This window comes from Lutjanus erythropterus, chromosome 13 (assembly GCF_056507025.1).
Source record: "Lutjanus erythropterus isolate fLutEry1 chromosome 13, fLutEry1.hap2, whole genome shotgun sequence".
Taxonomy (NCBI): domain Eukaryota; kingdom Metazoa; phylum Chordata; class Actinopteri; order Lutjaniformes; family Lutjanidae; genus Lutjanus; species Lutjanus erythropterus.
Window position 1 is genome coordinate 20,132,064 of NC_139329.1, and position 18,751 is coordinate 20,150,814.

The 18,751-nt window shown below is 40.0% G+C and overlaps 1 protein-coding gene across 1 annotated transcript in view; it reads left to right on the top strand.

Annotated features, from left to right (window-relative positions):
- cttnbp2 (cortactin binding protein 2) overlaps positions 1–18,751 on the top strand; it is a 110,829-nt gene that overhangs the window by 45,203 nt on the left and 46,875 nt on the right. The window contains 1 exon segment of the mRNA XM_084733398.1: positions 10,848–11,078. Coding sequence (XP_084589524.1) covers positions 10,848–11,078 — 231 coding nt within the window.

Consider the following 18,751-nt stretch of genomic DNA (forward strand, 5'->3'; position numbering starts at 1 on the left):
CCCCAGGGTAAGAGCATCCTGAGGGACTATCCACCCCCTGCTGACCCACACAGGCCGAGAGTCCTTCAATTTTTTGGAGGCGTCCGTATCTCCAGAGACCAGAAATGGATCCAAAAAAGATCGCCCCCTCCTTCATCCTCAGCCAATCACGGCTCCTAATTTGCTCCTCGCTCGATGCTGTTTGTCAGCTCGTCGTGGCTCTGACCTAGAAAACCAAATCGAGATCGGAGTCAATGAGGAGGCACCTCAGGAGTGCAACAAAAATCAGGTCGGTTATCGTGCAGAGAAGCTGCAGAGTCGTTGATGCTTGGAGGTGTAATTTCTCACATTTGTACCCTGAAATTTCTCGTGGTCGTGATGGCACAGATTTGTGTTTGCGAGTATGTGAAAGATGGCTCAAGGCAAAGAGGAAGTCTGTAAATTCAGCACAAAAATTGAGGGTATGCTGAATTCTTCCCTGTACATGTAAGACTAAGCAGATTTCTCTTATATTTTCAACTGCAAGACATTTTCCAGAAACCCACAAACCTTTATATTAACTCAGGAACTTCATGACATGTTGAACAGAGGAATGTCCAGCTTTAGTTTTTGGAGCGTTGATGCTGTCTTTCAAAAAAAAACCCTGTTTCAGAGGCAGTATTCACTCAAAATTGGTTAACACTTGTGACAAAGATATTCAGTGGAGACAGGATATTTTACAGTTTAACAGTAAACTTTAATGATAATGAATAACTAAGAAAAAAGGATCAAATATACAAAGAATGCTGCCCATGAAACTAAAGGAAATACATAACAATCTGCATGATGTATTTTGAAAGTTCATATAGATGCATATCAGACAACATATATGTTGAAACCAATACACTTGTGATAGGCTGATATTGAGCCAATATTAACAGTTGGCCTATATATTGATCAGGTTCTAGTATTTATATGCATATTCATTTATCAGACATTTAAACAGTCTTTTATTCTCAGTATCAAACAAATCTATTACATTAATTCAGTTTCATAAATATAATTTTGTACCTTAATAATTAAACATGTACAAAGGAAATAGACAATGACACAAAAAAGTTTTAGGTCAGGCTTTAAGAGTAGAATTAGCATTATTGTAAAATCTTACGCAATTTTATCTCTGTCTCTCTCACAATAGCTTTTTTTCTTAATATGTTTGAGTCAAGTATATTTATACATTCTGTACTCACAGTAATTGAAACAAACTTTGGCCACACTATGAAAAAAACTCCAGAATAACAAGTAAAAAAAGCAAATTGCACTGAATAAACAGAATAAAACAACCTCGTCACACTGACCCGACCCTCTGTGGCTGAAACAGGAACGCGCGGAGGGAAAGGTCAATATATTGATGGGTCCGTCCTCTCGGCGAGCCGCAGCACAGCGGCTGACAGGAAGTGTTGATCAGAAGCCCAGCGGCTGGAAACCGGCACCACTTACGGAAAAACACTTTAGGTTTAGTAGCTGTGATTGTTCCTCGAGGCTTTTTTCTCATTCCATACATTTCCATTATTTTCAGTGTGTTTTTTCTGCTTTTAGCATTGTTTATATTTGGGTTTTTCAGTTATAACAAGCAGAACAAATTAATGAAGTGGCCAGGAAATTGACAGAAAATAAAGTAAAGCAACAAGTGAATAGGCAAGTAAATAACCACATTAATTAAAACACAGGTGAATGTACAGATGTTACAAAAATTACAATATACAGACATCCTGGAGATCACATCGGCTGCACTGCTTTATAATCACCTTGCATTTGTCTTATCCCTTCACTGGTCTTTGGCTTCACTGCTTATTACCTACATTTTGTTTCAAAAAAGTCCATGAATCTCCCCCAGATAGTTCCAAAAACTCCAGCCTTCCTTTTGAGAACCCTGATTCCAAAAAGGTTGGGACGTTGCGTAAAACATAAATCGAAACAGAATGCACTGATTTGCAAATCATTTTTGACTTGGTCTGGACTGCCGGCAGGTCAGTCTAGTACCTGAACTCTTCTACTGTGAAGCCACACTATTGGAAGACGTGCAGAATATGTCTTGGCATTGTCTTGCTGAAACAATCAGGGACATCTCTGAAAAAAACGTTGCCTTGATGGCAGCCTATGTTGCTCCAAATCTCGTATGTACCTTTCAGTAATAATGGGGCCTTCACAGATATGACAGTTACCCATGATGCCATAGGCGCTAACACACTTCGGTACCATTTTTCCAACCTGACCCCATCATGCTTATGAGTGACTGAGCCTTTCCTTAATGCCCCTTTAATACCCGATCAACCAACCTGTTTACCTGTTGAAATGTGTTGCTGGCATCAAATTCAGAATATTTACAAAAAACATTAAAGTTTATCAGTTTGAACATTAATTATATTGTCTTTACACTGGATTCAATCGAATACTAGTAGAAAGATATCTGAAATCATTGTGTTTTTATTTTTGTTTTACATTACATTACATTAAGAGGAAGTTTCTTCCTCTTTAATCTTAAACCGCTGATTGTGAACACTTTCTTTTTTTTTGGCAGTGTACCTCTTGTCAACAAGGAGTAACGAGGAGTGACAGAGAAGAGTCTTTAGTCTCTGCTGGCTATTGCTGTTCACTTGTTTTGAGGTTTTCCCAAAATGTTTCAGCTCCTCCTCAGACCCTCTTCTGTTGGATGCTGAACTGAGCAGCATCTCGAGCATCAGACACTTGAATCGAGCCCCCTCGAGTCCAACCCTCTCTTGCGATCTAATGTTTGCTTGTGTGTTTTTTTTTTTTTTCCCGGACATGAACGGCTCCTCTGTTTTTGACCCGATGAATTTTGTATCAGAGCTGGATTGGCAGACCGCCATTGACTTGACATTCACACAGTCATGAATGGAGTGAAATGAGACACTTCAATATGTGCTGCTCTTTTCTCCGCCATGTAAAGTTTGGAGCACCCTCTGATTCTTTCTGCTGAGGGCCTTTCTGTGTCCCAGTTGCTAGGCTTTTTTCTGCTTCACTACTCGCTCCGTCTCGCATTTCTTTTCTTTGTGATTTTATTTGTTGCTACCATCCTTCCTCGCAGCGTTTTATCATTTCTCCACCTCTCTCATCTTTCTTCCACTTTCTTCCGTCTCCTCCTGCAGCAATCCGTCTCTGCTTCTCTGCTAAGACAAACTCTCTGTTTCTGGCTGCCTTCCCTGAACCCTCTCACCCACTGAGTGCAGCATGCCTGTAAAGGTTGATGCTAATAATACTGAGGTCTCACTCAGAGCCCTCCACTGCTGCTGCACTTGTAAATACTATAGTATTACTTTAGTATTACTCTTGCTTCTCTTGTAAATACAGTACCCCCCTCCAAACTAGTCGGTAAACATCTTATTTAAACCCTTTATTGCTGGAGGCCTCAGTTGGCTTCAGTTCACACAGTGAAACTGAAACGTGGGCATGTTGAACTTAAATCCCCTTACTTTCAAATCTGACTTATCCCATCTCTCTGCCTGACTGAACCATCAGAAATACCTGTGCCAAAGAGACGTAATGGTTAGTATATTGGAGTTAGCCTTGATTGATTTGTTATTGTGATGTTGAGGGGGGATTATCCAACACTAAAGTGCAGGTATCCTTTCAACAGTGACATCTTGTAAATTTATTGATACCAGTGCCATTATCGACTCTTCTCGGTCAAACTGTCTCTAGATTCCCTTGCTCAAATTTCTGTGTGGACAAAAAGCAGGCCTCTACAGTTTTTATGTATGCTTTAGTCTCTTTGAGTCTGAACAAGGTGTAGAAAAAAGGCATGAATGTGACTCAGGTGTGCAAAAGCTCCGCTGGAAGCTGTATCAACAGTTTGCCATCAACTAAAATGCATGAAATGAGATAATATTTGTACAACTTTTCATTTAGGTTTTCTTAGTTGATGATGATATCTGCTCAGCCTGTCTACATGGCACTAATTTTATGTGCTGCTTGGTTAGAAAGCAGTAGCAGTTGTGTGTAGAGTGCCAGATACATGGCATTCCTAGAATTGAAGTCCATGTTGTGTAGAAAGATGTTTCAGCGTTATGTTGGTGTTTCCATCCTTACCTGAAATGATCATTTTAAAGACTTAACATCTATGTCATGTCATCTTTCTTCATAAAATGGAGCCACACTTTAAACCATCTTTTCCTCTTCACAATGACGCTTCCTTGTTGCAAGTTTTCAGCAGCGTAGACGCATGGTCAGCGTAATTGTTTTGCTGTGTGTATGTGTAAAAGCTTGTAGGCATGCAATCCTGATGGATCGGACAATTTGCAGCCTGTTCTCGTTTCCCAGCCCAACAAATCAACGCCACATGACAATATGAGCTCATAATCATTTACCTATCTTTTGTCATGGAAACGCCTAACTATCTCAATGACAGCTGAGCAAACTCAATTAGTTTTGTTGTCATTAAAGTGATTGAGCGGTTCTCCTTATATTCAAGGGTTTTTAATCCTACGCACACGTCAGTAAGACTTTATAGCAACAATTATATGAAGATATAATGAGGTAATAAAAAACAAAATGTTTTTATTGGAATCTTTAGTCTGGAAACATCAGTATCAGCCGACAAAAGCTAAACTGAGCTACACTGATCAAACTCTATAGTATACTGTAGCTTTCCTCTAATGATAACCAATGGACCAATGGGATCAATAGAGCCTCAGGGGAGCTTAGGGTTTGACAGCTGATGAGATCTCAAAGGATTTCGCTCTAACCCGGACTCTGTAATAGAGTGACCCATGACCCTGAGCCTCTCGACCAGGAAAATATTGACAAAAACCCTTTCCATAGCTCCAAACAGGAAGAGAAACAGGCCAAGCTCAATGGGAGGAAAGCTTTACTTACATACATATATCTGAGTGGAAGGCTTTAATAGCACAGATGACTAGTTTTGGTGTCAGAGGTTAGACTCTGAGTTGCATTACTTCTTTTAACTTAAGAAATTTATTTACAAAAGCATGATTGAGTAATTAAATGTCAGAGAACAGGTCATTAGGTAATCTTCTTCATTTGATAATAATCCTCTTTAATAGTTGAAAGGTCATTCGGAGAATTAGATAAACAATAATAAAATACAAAACTAATAACAAAAAGAGAAAGAAAAAAGCAGCATCAAATGGGATGACCGATGAAATGTCTCTATGAATATTCGCTCAGGAAAACACTTTAACAACCAAAAGTCTTCAGTCTGATCAGTGATGGTCCAGCCGGCTGACTGCGAGCTGTAATGGTCTCTGGTTCTGTGCAAATATTTACAGGAGGATCCTGGGAGTTGAAGGGCAGTTTAAAGATGGCATCACAACCGTCTCGATTATTTACTCTGGAGCTTTCCAGAGGATTCCCTTCAGATGGTTCAGATGGAGCCTTCTGGGTATTTCGGCTTCACATTTGAGACATGGGCCATGTTTGTTGAGTGTAGAGCTGAGTGACTGGCAGCTATTTTGACAAAAGGAATAATTATTTAAGTCATTTTTTGAAGCAAACATTTTCAAGTATCACATTAGAAAAGCCTGATACAAATGGCAAAATTTGTAAGAACTTGAGTTTGCAAAAGTTTTTATGTTCATTGGGTAGTTTTTGCATTTTTTGAAAAAGTTCTGACCTGGCAAACCTTTAACTCACATGAGTGATCAGCTGTTTCAACTCCTATGGCTCTATAGTACATCACTGATCACTCCATACCGATCTGATGTAACAAGCATTCATTCACATTTTCTTTTGTCAAAATTCAGTTAAAAATTGAGATACATTTGGATGGCCATACGTGATGGCCATATTTGATGTTACCATTGTTTTTGTTTTTTGGTCAGAGATGTCCCTGATTGTTTCATCAAGACAAGACAAATTCTGCACGTGTCACAGCAGTGTGTTTTTGTTGTAGAAGAGTTTAGGCTCTAGACCTGGCCTGTCTGCAGATCCGTCTCCCAGTGAAAATGTGTGGTGCATTATGAAGCACAAAATACAACAACAGAGACCCCAGACTGTTGAGCAACTAAAGTCGTATATCAAGCAAGAGTGTGAAAGAATTTCACTTTCAAATCTTCAACAATTAGTGTCCTCGGTTCCCAAACACTTACTGCGAGAAAAGGTGATGTAACACAGTGGTAAACATGCTGCAGTCTCAACTTTCTTGTTGTGTTGCAGGCATCAAATTCAGTGTATATCTACAAAAAACAATAAAGTTTTAACATTAAATATCTTGTCTTTGTATTGTATTCAATTGAATGTAGGTTAAAAGGTTTTGCAAATCATTGCATTCTGATTTGATTTACATTTTACACAACCTCACAAGATTCTTGAAATTAGACTTGTGAGCAGAGGTAAGCGGACAAGACCAGCATAAACACACCACAGAGAAAGATGTGTGTGTTTACTAGACATAGAGAGATATTGGAAGATAAATTTCAGCTCTCAATTTAAGTAAACTCTTTCCACAGCAACTTCGTTTTTTGTCACCATCTTCTGAATTCTGAATCTTTCTGTTGTGTGTCTCTCTCTCTCTCTCTCTCACACACACTCACACACACACACACACACACACACACACACACACACACACACACACACACACACACACACACATACACATTCACACAGACACACACACCTTTCCTCTGTGGTGTGTTTACATTGGCCTGCTCACTGTTGGCCATCAGCACCAAGAGCTGCCTCACTCTTCTCAGGATTCACCATCAATCTTCATACTCTGTACTCACTCTTCGTTTGTGTGTGTGTGTGTGTGTGTGTTGTATGACTCTCTAAACTCCATCTCCTTCTTTGGCAAAGCATCTCAGAACACCTTCCTGTCGTCCGTTCGTTCTTTGTCTCTGCTGTCTGTTCCTCAGTCTCTCACACTGCAGCTCTTTGTCTTTTTCTCGCCTCCACATTTAATTTAAACGTCTCTCTCACCACTTATTAAATATTCCTCCCTCACCAACCTGCTGTTGATAGATATGAATCATAACTCTTTAAATAAAATCTTCAGAAACTGTTCTATCCATGCCTGCAGTTGACAACAAGTGATTCAAAGATTTTGTACATTTGGAAACCTGCTTCAACTAGCTCTGACGGCTTTTTTAATTACAGTAAATTTCTGCAACATAAACAAATGTTATCACTCTCTCTCACTCCAAATTCTGCATTTCTGTTGGTGTGAATGACGTTCTGGATGTTTCTGAGTCATAACACTCTCTGTCACCACCACTTATGGTCAGAGGGTTTGGTCTCTGTGCAGCTGCTGCACTGCAGCCAAGTGGGTTTTGGTCGGGTATTATTTGACCGTTGGATTACTGTGAGTGGTCATCTGGTTGTGGTCAGGATGATTAAGAGCAGGTTTGACGACGAGGGTAAAGTTACTGAGCTGTACTCGGGGGCCAGCCGATGTCAGCCTCTACTTGGAGCGGCAGTTTGGATAACATTGGACTTTACAGCGGCTTTATCCCATTTACTAATCCATTGGATTTGATGAAAGGATCCCTCCAGCTGTTTAGGGGGAGCACCTAGCTAGAAAACTGGTTGGGGAGGTTGGAAGAGTAGGAGGATGACAGGGAGTTAATATGTTGTGATATGAAACCAGGGTCCAACAGCTAAATAAAATAACTAATATATTTTAATATATTTCAACATCAAGTTTTATCCAGTAAAAAAAAGACGCAGTCAAAGAGGGTATTGTTAAATTGTTATTATACTGTATTTTTTTAGTATGAAACCCAGAAAGTGTAGTTTCTTTTGCCAAAGTGACGACCTAAAAACAAACCAATCTGCTAACTTAAAATTAGGGGCGTGTATCATTTGGGTTTTTCCAATTCTGGTTCTTAAACAGTACTTTCAAAGTTGTACTTGTGCCTTTACGGTGCCTGAACTGTAGGGCTGAACGATTTTGAAGAAATATGTAACTGCAAATATTTTGATTGGTATTGCAGTTGCGATGTGATTTGCAATATTAGAGGAAAAAATAATTTCTACATCACAATACTTAATTTAAAATGGAATTCTGACACACATTTGGTCTTTAATAAATATTGCACAACCTGTGATTTGAAAATTGCAGTAGACCATATTGCAATTTCAATAAAATTTCAATAAATTGTTCAGCCATATTGAACTGACACCTAAAAAGTGTTTTTAAGCATTTGTTGCCCACCTTGGTGTTGGAATCCTTTTGAATGAAATACAGTCCAACCCATCCAACCCGGAGGCCTTTGCAAAGTGTGAAAAGTTTGTAAGTAGACTAACTGAATGTGGAAAAACAAACAAATAAGAATAATTTAAAATACTGTACATACAAACTATACAGCAAAAATGTGTTTCTAGTAGGTAGGAGTGAGTCTGGTGTTTTGAGGTTGAGCTTGTTCATTCGACCCACGCAGTGGATGTTTTTTTTTTTTTGTCTGTCTATCTTTGTCCTGTTTTTACTTTGGTGGTGTCACACCTGCTCTGTGTCGCCACATGGGAGTGATGTGTAAACTTTCACCCAAATGTCGGCGACCAATCATCTGGGGAACAGGAGGAAAAGTCTGCACGAGTGATGATGCTGCTGCCTTGTGTACAACCAGTTCATATCACTTCACTGCCTGTTTGATACGGAGCTGTTTTTCTCCGCTTTAACTTTTTTGGCTCATGATGTTCAGCCCAGTGAATGTGTAAAATCAGATGAAGTAAGAAGGTTGTAAATTTGGCCATTGTGGCCTAAAACAGTTATTTGAAAAGAGATATGATGGCAAGACTGATAGTGTTATGTTTGATTTTGCTCAAAGTTCTGTGCAGATTTTTCTGTACCAAATGATAAGTTTACTGTTGCTATTTTCTTTGTTTTTTGTTTATTAGCTGTGACCATTATGGTGTGTTCATATGCTCTTTGGAAAACTTGCCATCTTGGGCTTCCGATTCATCTGCTGAACATAGCTCTATTTACATTCTCTTGGAAGTCAGAGCCAGAAGATGAATGATAAACATTAGCGGCTGCAGCTGTGTAGCTGAAGAGTCTTTCAGCCGTGGTCGAGGTTTGCAGTCAGTCGAGGCTCATCTGGTTAATTATCCACTAAAGGAAAACATTTTTTATCATATTGCAGATGCTAAGTCGAGGTCTAGTATGAAAACCGGGATACCTGGTCTGGCTGTGATCCCTATTTGAACATTTTGCTGTGATCGTGCCACCTCTGACCAGCTCAGAGGACTCCATCTCCCATCACCATCTGTCTGTGTAACCTGAGAGCGGCGTGCCTGCTGCAGTGCTGAGTGGTTGTGGAGTCAGGCAGGCGGGCTCACCGTGGTCGGGGGTGAGTGGTGGGGGGTTCAGGGGTCCACAGCATGGCCTGATGGACTGGACTTCCTCCTGAACCACAGGGCAGGGTGTTGGGGATGAGGGCGAGGCCGGCGCTGGGTGCTGATGCTGCCTTAGACGTATAGTAGAATAGCAGCAGTGTTAAAGCTTTATTATAACCATAAATATGTGCTCACTCTGTCATTATCTGTTGTTTGATGCCAGACGCACTTACTGCAGATGTTTAGAATGGGGTTGAGCAGATGAGAAAGGGGGACAGTGAGTTGGGCGAGGGCCTGTCATGCTAGAAGGATTGAAATAGATTAATTTAGAGTAACTTTGTGATTCCGAGGATGATATGAAGCAGCATTCTGACTGGCACAGGTGACAGGTGCGTTAAAGTCATTTTAAACACAGCAGATTGTCATTAAGCTGTTGGAAGCTTATAAACACATTTTAAAAAAATATATTTTCTATCACAATTTCCTCCTGCTGTGGCATCTGGACTCTGTTATCTGGTTTAAAACAGAATGTTGAATGACATCAGCAATCTGTTATTTATGATCATCTAATCAGTGCAACAGAGAAATGAAAACATCAGTAATACTCATTACTATTTAACATATTTAACAAAATGAACAAGACATTTATTAATAACGAAAAGCAAGAGTTCTAGCATACATAATAGATTTCATCAGAATATTTAACAAATTCACATGTTGATCATATTATCTATTACTATACGATTCAGGATAACTGCTTGGAATTCAGGACCTGAATTTTCCAGGTCAGCTGGTTGCTGTAGTTTATGTTGTGAGCCTTTCTGTGAATGACGGCCTGCACAGATCTTGAGCTGAGGCTGGAGAATGGCTTGAGAAACTGCAGAAAGTTAAATGTGTTTTGACTCATTTAAAATACATTTTCTTAAATACCTTTGTTTTGTTATGGGGTCCAGCAGAAACAGGCATCTCTGTCAAAGTTAAAATGGTTTGGGTTATTTACTGTTGTAATTGGCGTTGTGAGTGGTGTCTGTTGTATTTCAATGCAGTGGCAATGTTTGAATCATAATCTGATGATGGTGGGTTGTTTGCTTAAGTATTAAAACTCTTAATAAGTAATACTTATTAAATATTTAACTTTATAGTTGCTTATTTTGTCATGAATATTTAATAAATCCTGAAAGCATTTTTTTCAGGGGCTTTAATACGCAGCGATGTCTGCCTGTTATTTCTCATCACAAGTTGTATGTCTTAATTAGTCGTGAGCAGTTTAGCTCAAGAGAGATTTTTACATCTTAGATTGTATCATTTGAATGATTTTTACAGTCCTGGAGAGATGGAAAGAAGAAAGATGCAATAATTAGAGAAAGCTCAGTTGCAGTAAATCAGACAGACACTTTCATTGGCAGAAGTGATGAGCAGAAAGAAATCGAAAATATATGAACTGTGTTAAGTATTCCAGTTTAATTTGGTGATACTAATTTTAAGATTCATGATCTAAATGAGATCTGAGAGTCAAATTCAATATAGTGAACAAGTTGAATAATATTTTTCTCCCCTCTTCTTTTTTTCTCCAGGCTCAGAGGAAGGAGGTGTTCCTCCAGGAGCGATACGGCCACTACAGCCTGACCGACCCCTTCCTGGCACTGCAGAGGGACTTTGAGTGTGGAGTCCCCGGAGGAGACAAAGAGCGGCGGCCCCTTGGTTCCAGCCCCATCTCTGTCCTGGAAGCTGTCATGGCCCACTGCAGGAAGATGCAAGAACGCATGTCAGCGCAGCTGGCTGCCGCCGAGAGCCGCCAGAAGAGGGTAAGACACCGAAGAGGAGGAGGAGGAGGAGGGTTTCTATTAATGGATGTTGTTTGATTTGTGAACAAAAGACAATCCACACCAACTAGATTGTCATCAGTCAAGCATTGAAGTGATTAGTGCTGTACTTGAAAAGGAATCAATGGAATATTAAATACCTGACCTTCATGTCAGTGGTGGAAACTGACACAGCCTCTGTGACCAGCAAACACACTGCAAGTTCAGGCAGCAGCACAATTTACAATTGTTGGGTCAATAATCCTTATCTTAAAGTTTGTCTTCTGATCCAAAACAATGGTCGTTATGCACACATTACGTTCAGGAACATTACCACTGGCCTTAGAGACAGAGAGAGGCAGGTTTAATGGAGGACAGACTCTGTTTGTTGTGAGAGCTTAGTGAAATTGAGAATGAGGTTCATTTTTTGTTTGGTGTCCCACGTGTGAGGACTTAAGGGATGTACTTTATACCAAAATGTCCTCTATTTATGTTGATTTTTTAATTTTTTTTTGGCTGGATGAATATGAGAACCTTCAGTTGTGCTTTATAAAGTGAACCTTTTTGTCACAGATTTTATTAGTCAACCCTGGGAGAGAAGGCCCAGTATTCTGTATAGGACTGAGCTATGAAATGGACTGTAATTTTGTATTGAAAGGAAAATGTTTGATAACTGCGACTGTATTTGGCGTCTTACAAACCCAGGAGGCTCGGGCACTTTTTGTGCATGACATGAAAATGAAAGGAAATCCAAAATCAAATTAAAATCCAGGCGCTGCTCAACATGAGTTGGTGCTGCAGCCTATAAATTTGCTTCACTTTCAGTGCAAACACATCCTGACTCATAATCAAACTTAGATTATGGGTCCGGTATTAGAAACTCTAATACCGGACCGTTTTTAATTTAAAAAAAAAAAGTATCAACCACAGTGCAACAGCAACCAAAGCATCTCATTTGAAAAAATTCTGAGCCTCCATCTCTATCCAGCACTCCCAGCTGAGTGTTTTAGAAGAGCACCTGACATTTTCAGCTGGACGCAGCCCCTTAATGTCTTCTGAAATAGACAGAAAAACAAAATGTTAATTTCTTGAAGCCCATAAAGATCCAAAAGCTCTTTGACCACCTCTGAACTCACATAACTCTATACTTAGAGCATCAGTCTCTGTGTCCAGGGGTAAAAAGTCAGGGGATCACCAAAAAAATCAGGATTTATCTCATGTGGGCGAATGAACGTCTTTACTGTTTCAATAGGAATCCATCCAACAGTTGTAGAGATTTTTCACTCTCTGTTCTTTAGAACCATGCAATGATAATAGCTCAGCTTAAAAATCAATAACATTTTACAAAATGCATCATTTATGAGCCTTTGTTCATATAAATTCAATTTAATTGCGGCGGGCCAGTCATCAGATTAAATAAAGGTAAATAAAAATAAGACATGCCGGTGCTTACATCAGCTGGGATTTCTTCTGTTTGACCACAGACTGTGTTTGTTTACACACGACTCAAATCTCTGTGGCTGAAATCCTCCAGAGGACAATGTGGGAAAGAGAAAATTGTATGCTTGTCTGTGTGCATTAATGTTTTAGGGGTATGCAAGGGCATTATTTGAATTTGAAAGATAGAAAGAGCAGTATGTGTGTGTGTGTATGTTGTGCATGAACATAATTCCTATTTTCTGGTGTGTCATTTCTATTTTTGATGGTCTATTGTGTATGTGTGTGTGTGTGTGTGTGTGTGTGTGTGTTGTTCCAGGTCTCTTTAGGATTATGTGGCCATGATTAACTGGGCAGCCAGATGTCTGCTGTGGCCCTGTCCCATTTTTTTTCTCTTTATCTCCGCCCCTCTGTGTTGAGAAATATGAATGTGTGAAAGTGTTTGGATGAGAGACTGGCAGAATGAATGTGGGTGAGTAATAGAAAAGAAAATACTGTGTGAATGTGTGTGTGTGTGTGTCCTGTCCCTGAACTCTATAATAATAACAGAGATGATATAGTTTTGAGCCAAATGGAACCTTTAACCACACAAACACAGAGGAGGAGGAGGAGGAGGATGATATGGAAGAAGGAAGGGAGAGGTAGGAAGTGGCTGTTTTTATAGAAAAGCTGGTTAAATAGAATTTGGGGCTGTGGTTCAATGTGTGTTTATGTTCATCCATCAAATGTGAATGTACAATATCACTTTTTATTTCAATGCATGATTGTGCTTGTTCACTCATGCTCTTTATGTTACTGTTTTTAATTTAACAAATGTTCTCAATGCATCAGTATTAAAGAAGTTTGCCTAAATAAAATGTTGTCCAAAGCTAAAAAAATTTTCCTTATATGTATTGATTATGAAGCATGGTCAAATTATAAGGAGACAAGCCAAAGAATCTGACCAGTTATTTTTAACGCTAACTTTCAAGTTTGTCACAAATACCTCCCACAGCGGTGGTCACACTCTCTGTCATCTGGTTTAAAACAGGTCAAAGGCCAAATGACCTCAACAATCCATCAGAACACATCAATAATACTCATATTTTACAAAAAAGAACAAGACTTTTTAAATAACTAAAAGCATGAATTATAGCCTGCATAATATTTTAACAAATTCATATGTTGTTCATGTTATCAAGTCAATCTCTAACGGTGAATTTTCAGGACAGGTTTTGGGATTTGGGACAACTTCTTGAAATCTGGGACTGTCCTGAATGTTTTTAGGATGTCCAGTCACCTTAGATTGGAATCTCCCTGATTTTACAGTGATGGGATATTGACCAGAAACTTAGCAGTAGCTTGCACTGGGCCTGTTTGAGACTAACAGTAAAACTTATTTCCAACTCAAGTTTGTGCTGGAAAATGTTGAAGCCATGCTGAGTCTGTCCTCTTATCCATGACTTCATCCACATTTTCTTTTTTTTTGTGTTTTTCTGTTCACACCAGCTGATGCTAACAGTCTACCTCCATGTTTGTCTTGACTGATTTGTCTGGACTGTGTTCTTATGATTTAAGTTTGAAAAATTGGTTAAATCTGTTATTCCAGAGGTTTCCCACCTTTTAAAATCAGTGAATATTTGAAAATCCTCAAGCATGCACTAGGGTCTATTAGAGGAATTGTGCAGTTTTGACTGTGTTCAGGTTTAAATTGCAGTGATTGACCTGATACAGATATGGATATGGAAAAATCCTAACTGCTGCACCAACAGTTCTGTGTTAATGAAGGTTGGCAGGAGGAGGTGCATCACATTTCAGCGGTTGTGTTTTTGTGTGTGATGGATTTACTTGTGTAGCAAAGAGGCAATTCGAATTGCTTTACGTATCGAAAGAAATGCATTTAAAACATGATTACATAGGAAAATAATACGTTAAGCACACTGTTAAGCCTGAACCTTGTATCCGGAAAGCTGAGAAGCTTGTATTATATCTTTTATATTCACCTTTGTTCCAGCTGAACAGAGGTGTGACCTTTAAGTCATGACATCTGATTTAACAATGTCCACCAACTGTGTTCTTGTCAGAAAGGATCCGTCCATACAAGGATCACCATGCCTTTGTCTGTGAAAATCATGTGTTGCCATTTTGGAAAAGCTTAATTTTCTCCTTCCAAACTACAATGAGAGACCAGCATTTTTGATTTAGAGAGCATCTACAAAGAGCCGTTTTGGAGCACTGAAACCCTAAACCTATTGTGGATTGAAGCCCAAATGTTTAAGTTTCAGTTTTATCTGTATCAGTGTGACCTGGAATGACTCAGATGTAAGTTGTCAGGATTATTCAGGGCTCCCATCACAGATGTTTGGCCCAGATTTCAGCTGAAACCCTGCCGTCTTAGTTGTAGCTTCTCTATAGTCGCTCTCAGCACCGATCAGAAACAAGGACTTTGACTGTGAGAGTTTTCGCTTCATTTGACCCTGAAAATGTGCGTAAATGGCGAGGCAGCAACCACAAAATGACGGTTTACCTTCTTTAGCACAGAATAAATCACCATGCCACCACTGATTACACAGTTGTACCTAAATTGTCAACAGCAGGGATAGATGGTTTTGTTGGAACCTTCAAAATGAGCAGTGACACAAGAACAACACTGCTAAAAGACACAGGCTCAGAGGGATCTCTTCTGGTTGCTGGGTAGAGTGAATTTCACCAGGATTGTCCGTGCTATCTTTATCCCCTCCATCCGTTTCCACTCTTGTCGTTCTCCTGTGAGTAAGTTTTTGAATTATCCATGAGGTCTTAGGCAAGCTGAAGGCAGGCAGTTATACGTAACACACTCTGAATCAGTTTATGGGCATAATGAAGACACCCCTACTCCCTCCTCTCCTCCTCCATGAATCAGTCATGAAGTTGGAGGAAGCCCCCCCCTTTCAACTGTGACGAAGAAACACTGTATATGTTAGGTTTTGTGGGTAAACATGCCGCCAGAGTGTTGTGGATGTTGTGTTGTGAGGCTGGATTTAGAGGCAAGGTCACGACCGCCGGTGCTGAAATTCCTTTTTCTTAAAATAGTGCTCAGGCCTCCTCCTTCACGTCCTTCTTCTCTCATCCCCAATTCTCCACAGTAGCTGAGCAGGCTGCTGCTTTATTCTGCTGCAACACTAGTTGATACCGCTGTGCTGCAGCTTTTCAGCTGTAAGGATAGACCTTTCAGGGAAGATTCAACATGTAAGCTTTATTTAAATATTTCATTAAGCAGTGGGAGACCTCAGGTCCAGAGAGGAGCAGAGCTACCTGAGGTGCCTGCAAGGTATCTCCACAAAAATGAGCTCCAGTTTAATGTCATTATTATTTCACTCTGTAGATGATCACAGAATGAGCTTATGCATATGGATGAGCGGTATGAGTGAAGATTTTACACACCCTGCTGTGGTTATCATTGCACACACAGTATAGAAGGTTAACCACTTCATTATGCTGCATTCTATCATATTAGACAAAGAGGTTTGTTATCAATTAGGATCCCAAGGCTTTCTTCAGACTGAAGGTAAATCAAATTGCTTCTCAAGTCAGATCTTTAAAGCTGGCCATACATTAGAAAAGCTGTTAGGCTGCAACTTCTACTGGACGAGTAAAAGCTCACAATTAATATGCTTATACTGTATGATCTGATTGTCAAGCTATTACTTGAGTGCTCACATTGTACTTGTAAAATATAAAATAAAATGACCCGTCGGCTGCTGCAGACCATTCAGGCTATTGTCAATTGTCAAAGATTTGTTTGAGAGCTTTTAGGCCAGTAGAAGTTTGTTTGCAAGCATTAATGTGAAGAAGGCAGAAACATGCTGCTAAAGAAAAAAGAGAAGCCGGCATATATAGACACAGCTGGTGAGGACGACATGGACAGTATGGCTTGTCCATTTTGCAGAGAGAATTGGAGGTAAGCTAGTTACCTGTGTAACTGTGCAGTCAGATGAAAGACAACACTGAAAAAAAAAAAAATTTTGTTCGTTTTAAGACCACATTTTGGGATCACTGCATTCGCTCCAGGGTTTTGCTGCTAAACAAATAAATTACAGTGTCGTCCAGAAATAAGAGCTGCTCTTGGCTCAAATTTCACCACAGTGGAGTTAAACATTATCCACCAAGGAAGAACGGGTATAATAAATTGTAGCTTGTAGTATTGAGAATTTAATAGTTGAAGCTCCACACAAATTTTCAAAAATCTTCCAAAAATGACTCTTTGGAAAGTAAAGGTTGCTAAACCCTGTGCTAAATTAGTAGAAATTACCTCTGCTGTGAAAACTTTCTGGGGTTGTAAAGCCATTGTTTAAGAAAGTAAACGGTTGACTGGTGTTGTGCTTGCACCCTATCGTTGGTCTGGACATGCCTTAAAGGAGAGCCTTGAATTTCAAGGTGCTGATTCCACTGGGCTGCGGGAACTGATTACAGCCATTGTAGACAATCCTTGTGATTTCAACCAGAACAGCCACAGCGCATTTCAGAAGTGGCTCTTCACTCTGCTAAGCATCAAATACGAGCAAAGTATATTTTTGATGGAAACGGCATTAAGCTGCCAGATTAGATCAGGCAGGAAGTCAGACATGGGAACAGCATAAAGAATCTGGTAAATTTTGAAAATAAAACATCTCATTCAGAATCCCTATTGTAAAAACAAAAAAAAAAACATTTAACAGTGTTGCCTACACATCATAAGGAATCTGAGCAAGTCAACAAAGTCAGGCAGGTAAAATGCTTCGCTTCTGTTCTGTTTGTGGTGAGGCATGAATCTGTGTGGAAGATGGATCCAAGCTGCATTGCAGATGTGACAACTTAAAGCTGTTCCCGGTGGAATCAAGGTGTAAAGCTTGAAGGTTTGCCATTTCAGATCCTTGTCATGGACTCAAAAGGGGAAAAACATCCCCCTGTCTGCATTTACTCCTTATAGGAAGTTGTCTAGCTGCTACAGTTTGTAGGCAACATGTTATACTTGGCAGCTCTCAGTGTGGATGTGTGGATGTATGAATGTGAAGCAGATGCTGAACCAGTCTTCTTATAGTAAGGCTGTGATTATAAAGAACTGGTTTGTACAAGGTGTCGTTCGACCACATCTGTTCCAAATGGCCACTCATGAAGGCAGGGTGAAAAGTTATCTATCATGGAGAGGGGTAAGATGGAATATTTTAAGGATAATGGTGCACACTTTCAGACACTTTTTCTTGAAAGACATTCATAGTGTTGCAGTTCCTCGTACACATGCAAAGTGACAGAAATAGTTCTGTAAAGAATGCCAGTCAGTGGGTGTGCATGTCAATTTCAGAATGTTACCGAAATGATTGGACTCATTGGACTGGAGAGGCAGGTTCTGAAGCTTTTTGACCATTCAACAAGCCTTTCTGTTCAAACATACAGACCATTTAGAAATTAAGAGGTTGAAAGATCATCATGAACTTTTCCAGCAGTACATTTTGTGTATTAGTGGTGGCGTTCGCTATTCTTAATGCCAGACAAGCTCCCACTTGTTATGACTTGGCTCAAATGAACACAACAAATGGGAGACACGCCATGATAACATTTTAACAAAGCATGATTTATTTAATCAGATAAAACCAAATTAAATTAAAAGGCCAAATTAAATAATTGTGTTGTGAGGTGTGTAAAGTATAAAGTGGTGTGCATGAGTGAACTGTGGCAGGGAGAGAGCCAGGCAGATCTTCAGTGACCTGGAACTTCAGGCGCCACAGGTATTCCCGATGACCTAATCACCATGTACATGATGACTGGTGTCATCACACCATACAAGTTTTAAACTTGTCTTAATCCCACCTGGTTTCAATCTCCGCCACCCAGTGTGTCACCACCTTTAGCATCCCTAAATTTGTTCTTCGGAGGCATTAGGCTGACTTACAACACACATAATCCTCACCCAATTAGCAGCTAGTTGTAGCACCTCCTTTTGAGTAACGACTGGTGCTCCCTCTGTGCTCTCCATTGCTTATTAACTCCTCGCTCCTCCTCAGCATCAGCTGCTGGCGATAGGAACTCCCTGATGGTGGCGGAGCAGGGGAAGCAGGGGACTGGAGGAGGGAAGGGAGGGAGTCTCTTTTGGGAAAGGGGTGGCGGGGTGTCACCTCTTTTGTTTGAGGCTTGTTAGAGCGATGGGGTCTTGGCAATTGGGTGGCGAGCCCTGGTTAAGCCTTGTTACCCTCTGTGAAGCCAGCTCTGAGCTAACAATAGCAGCGGCGCGCTAGATATAGAGG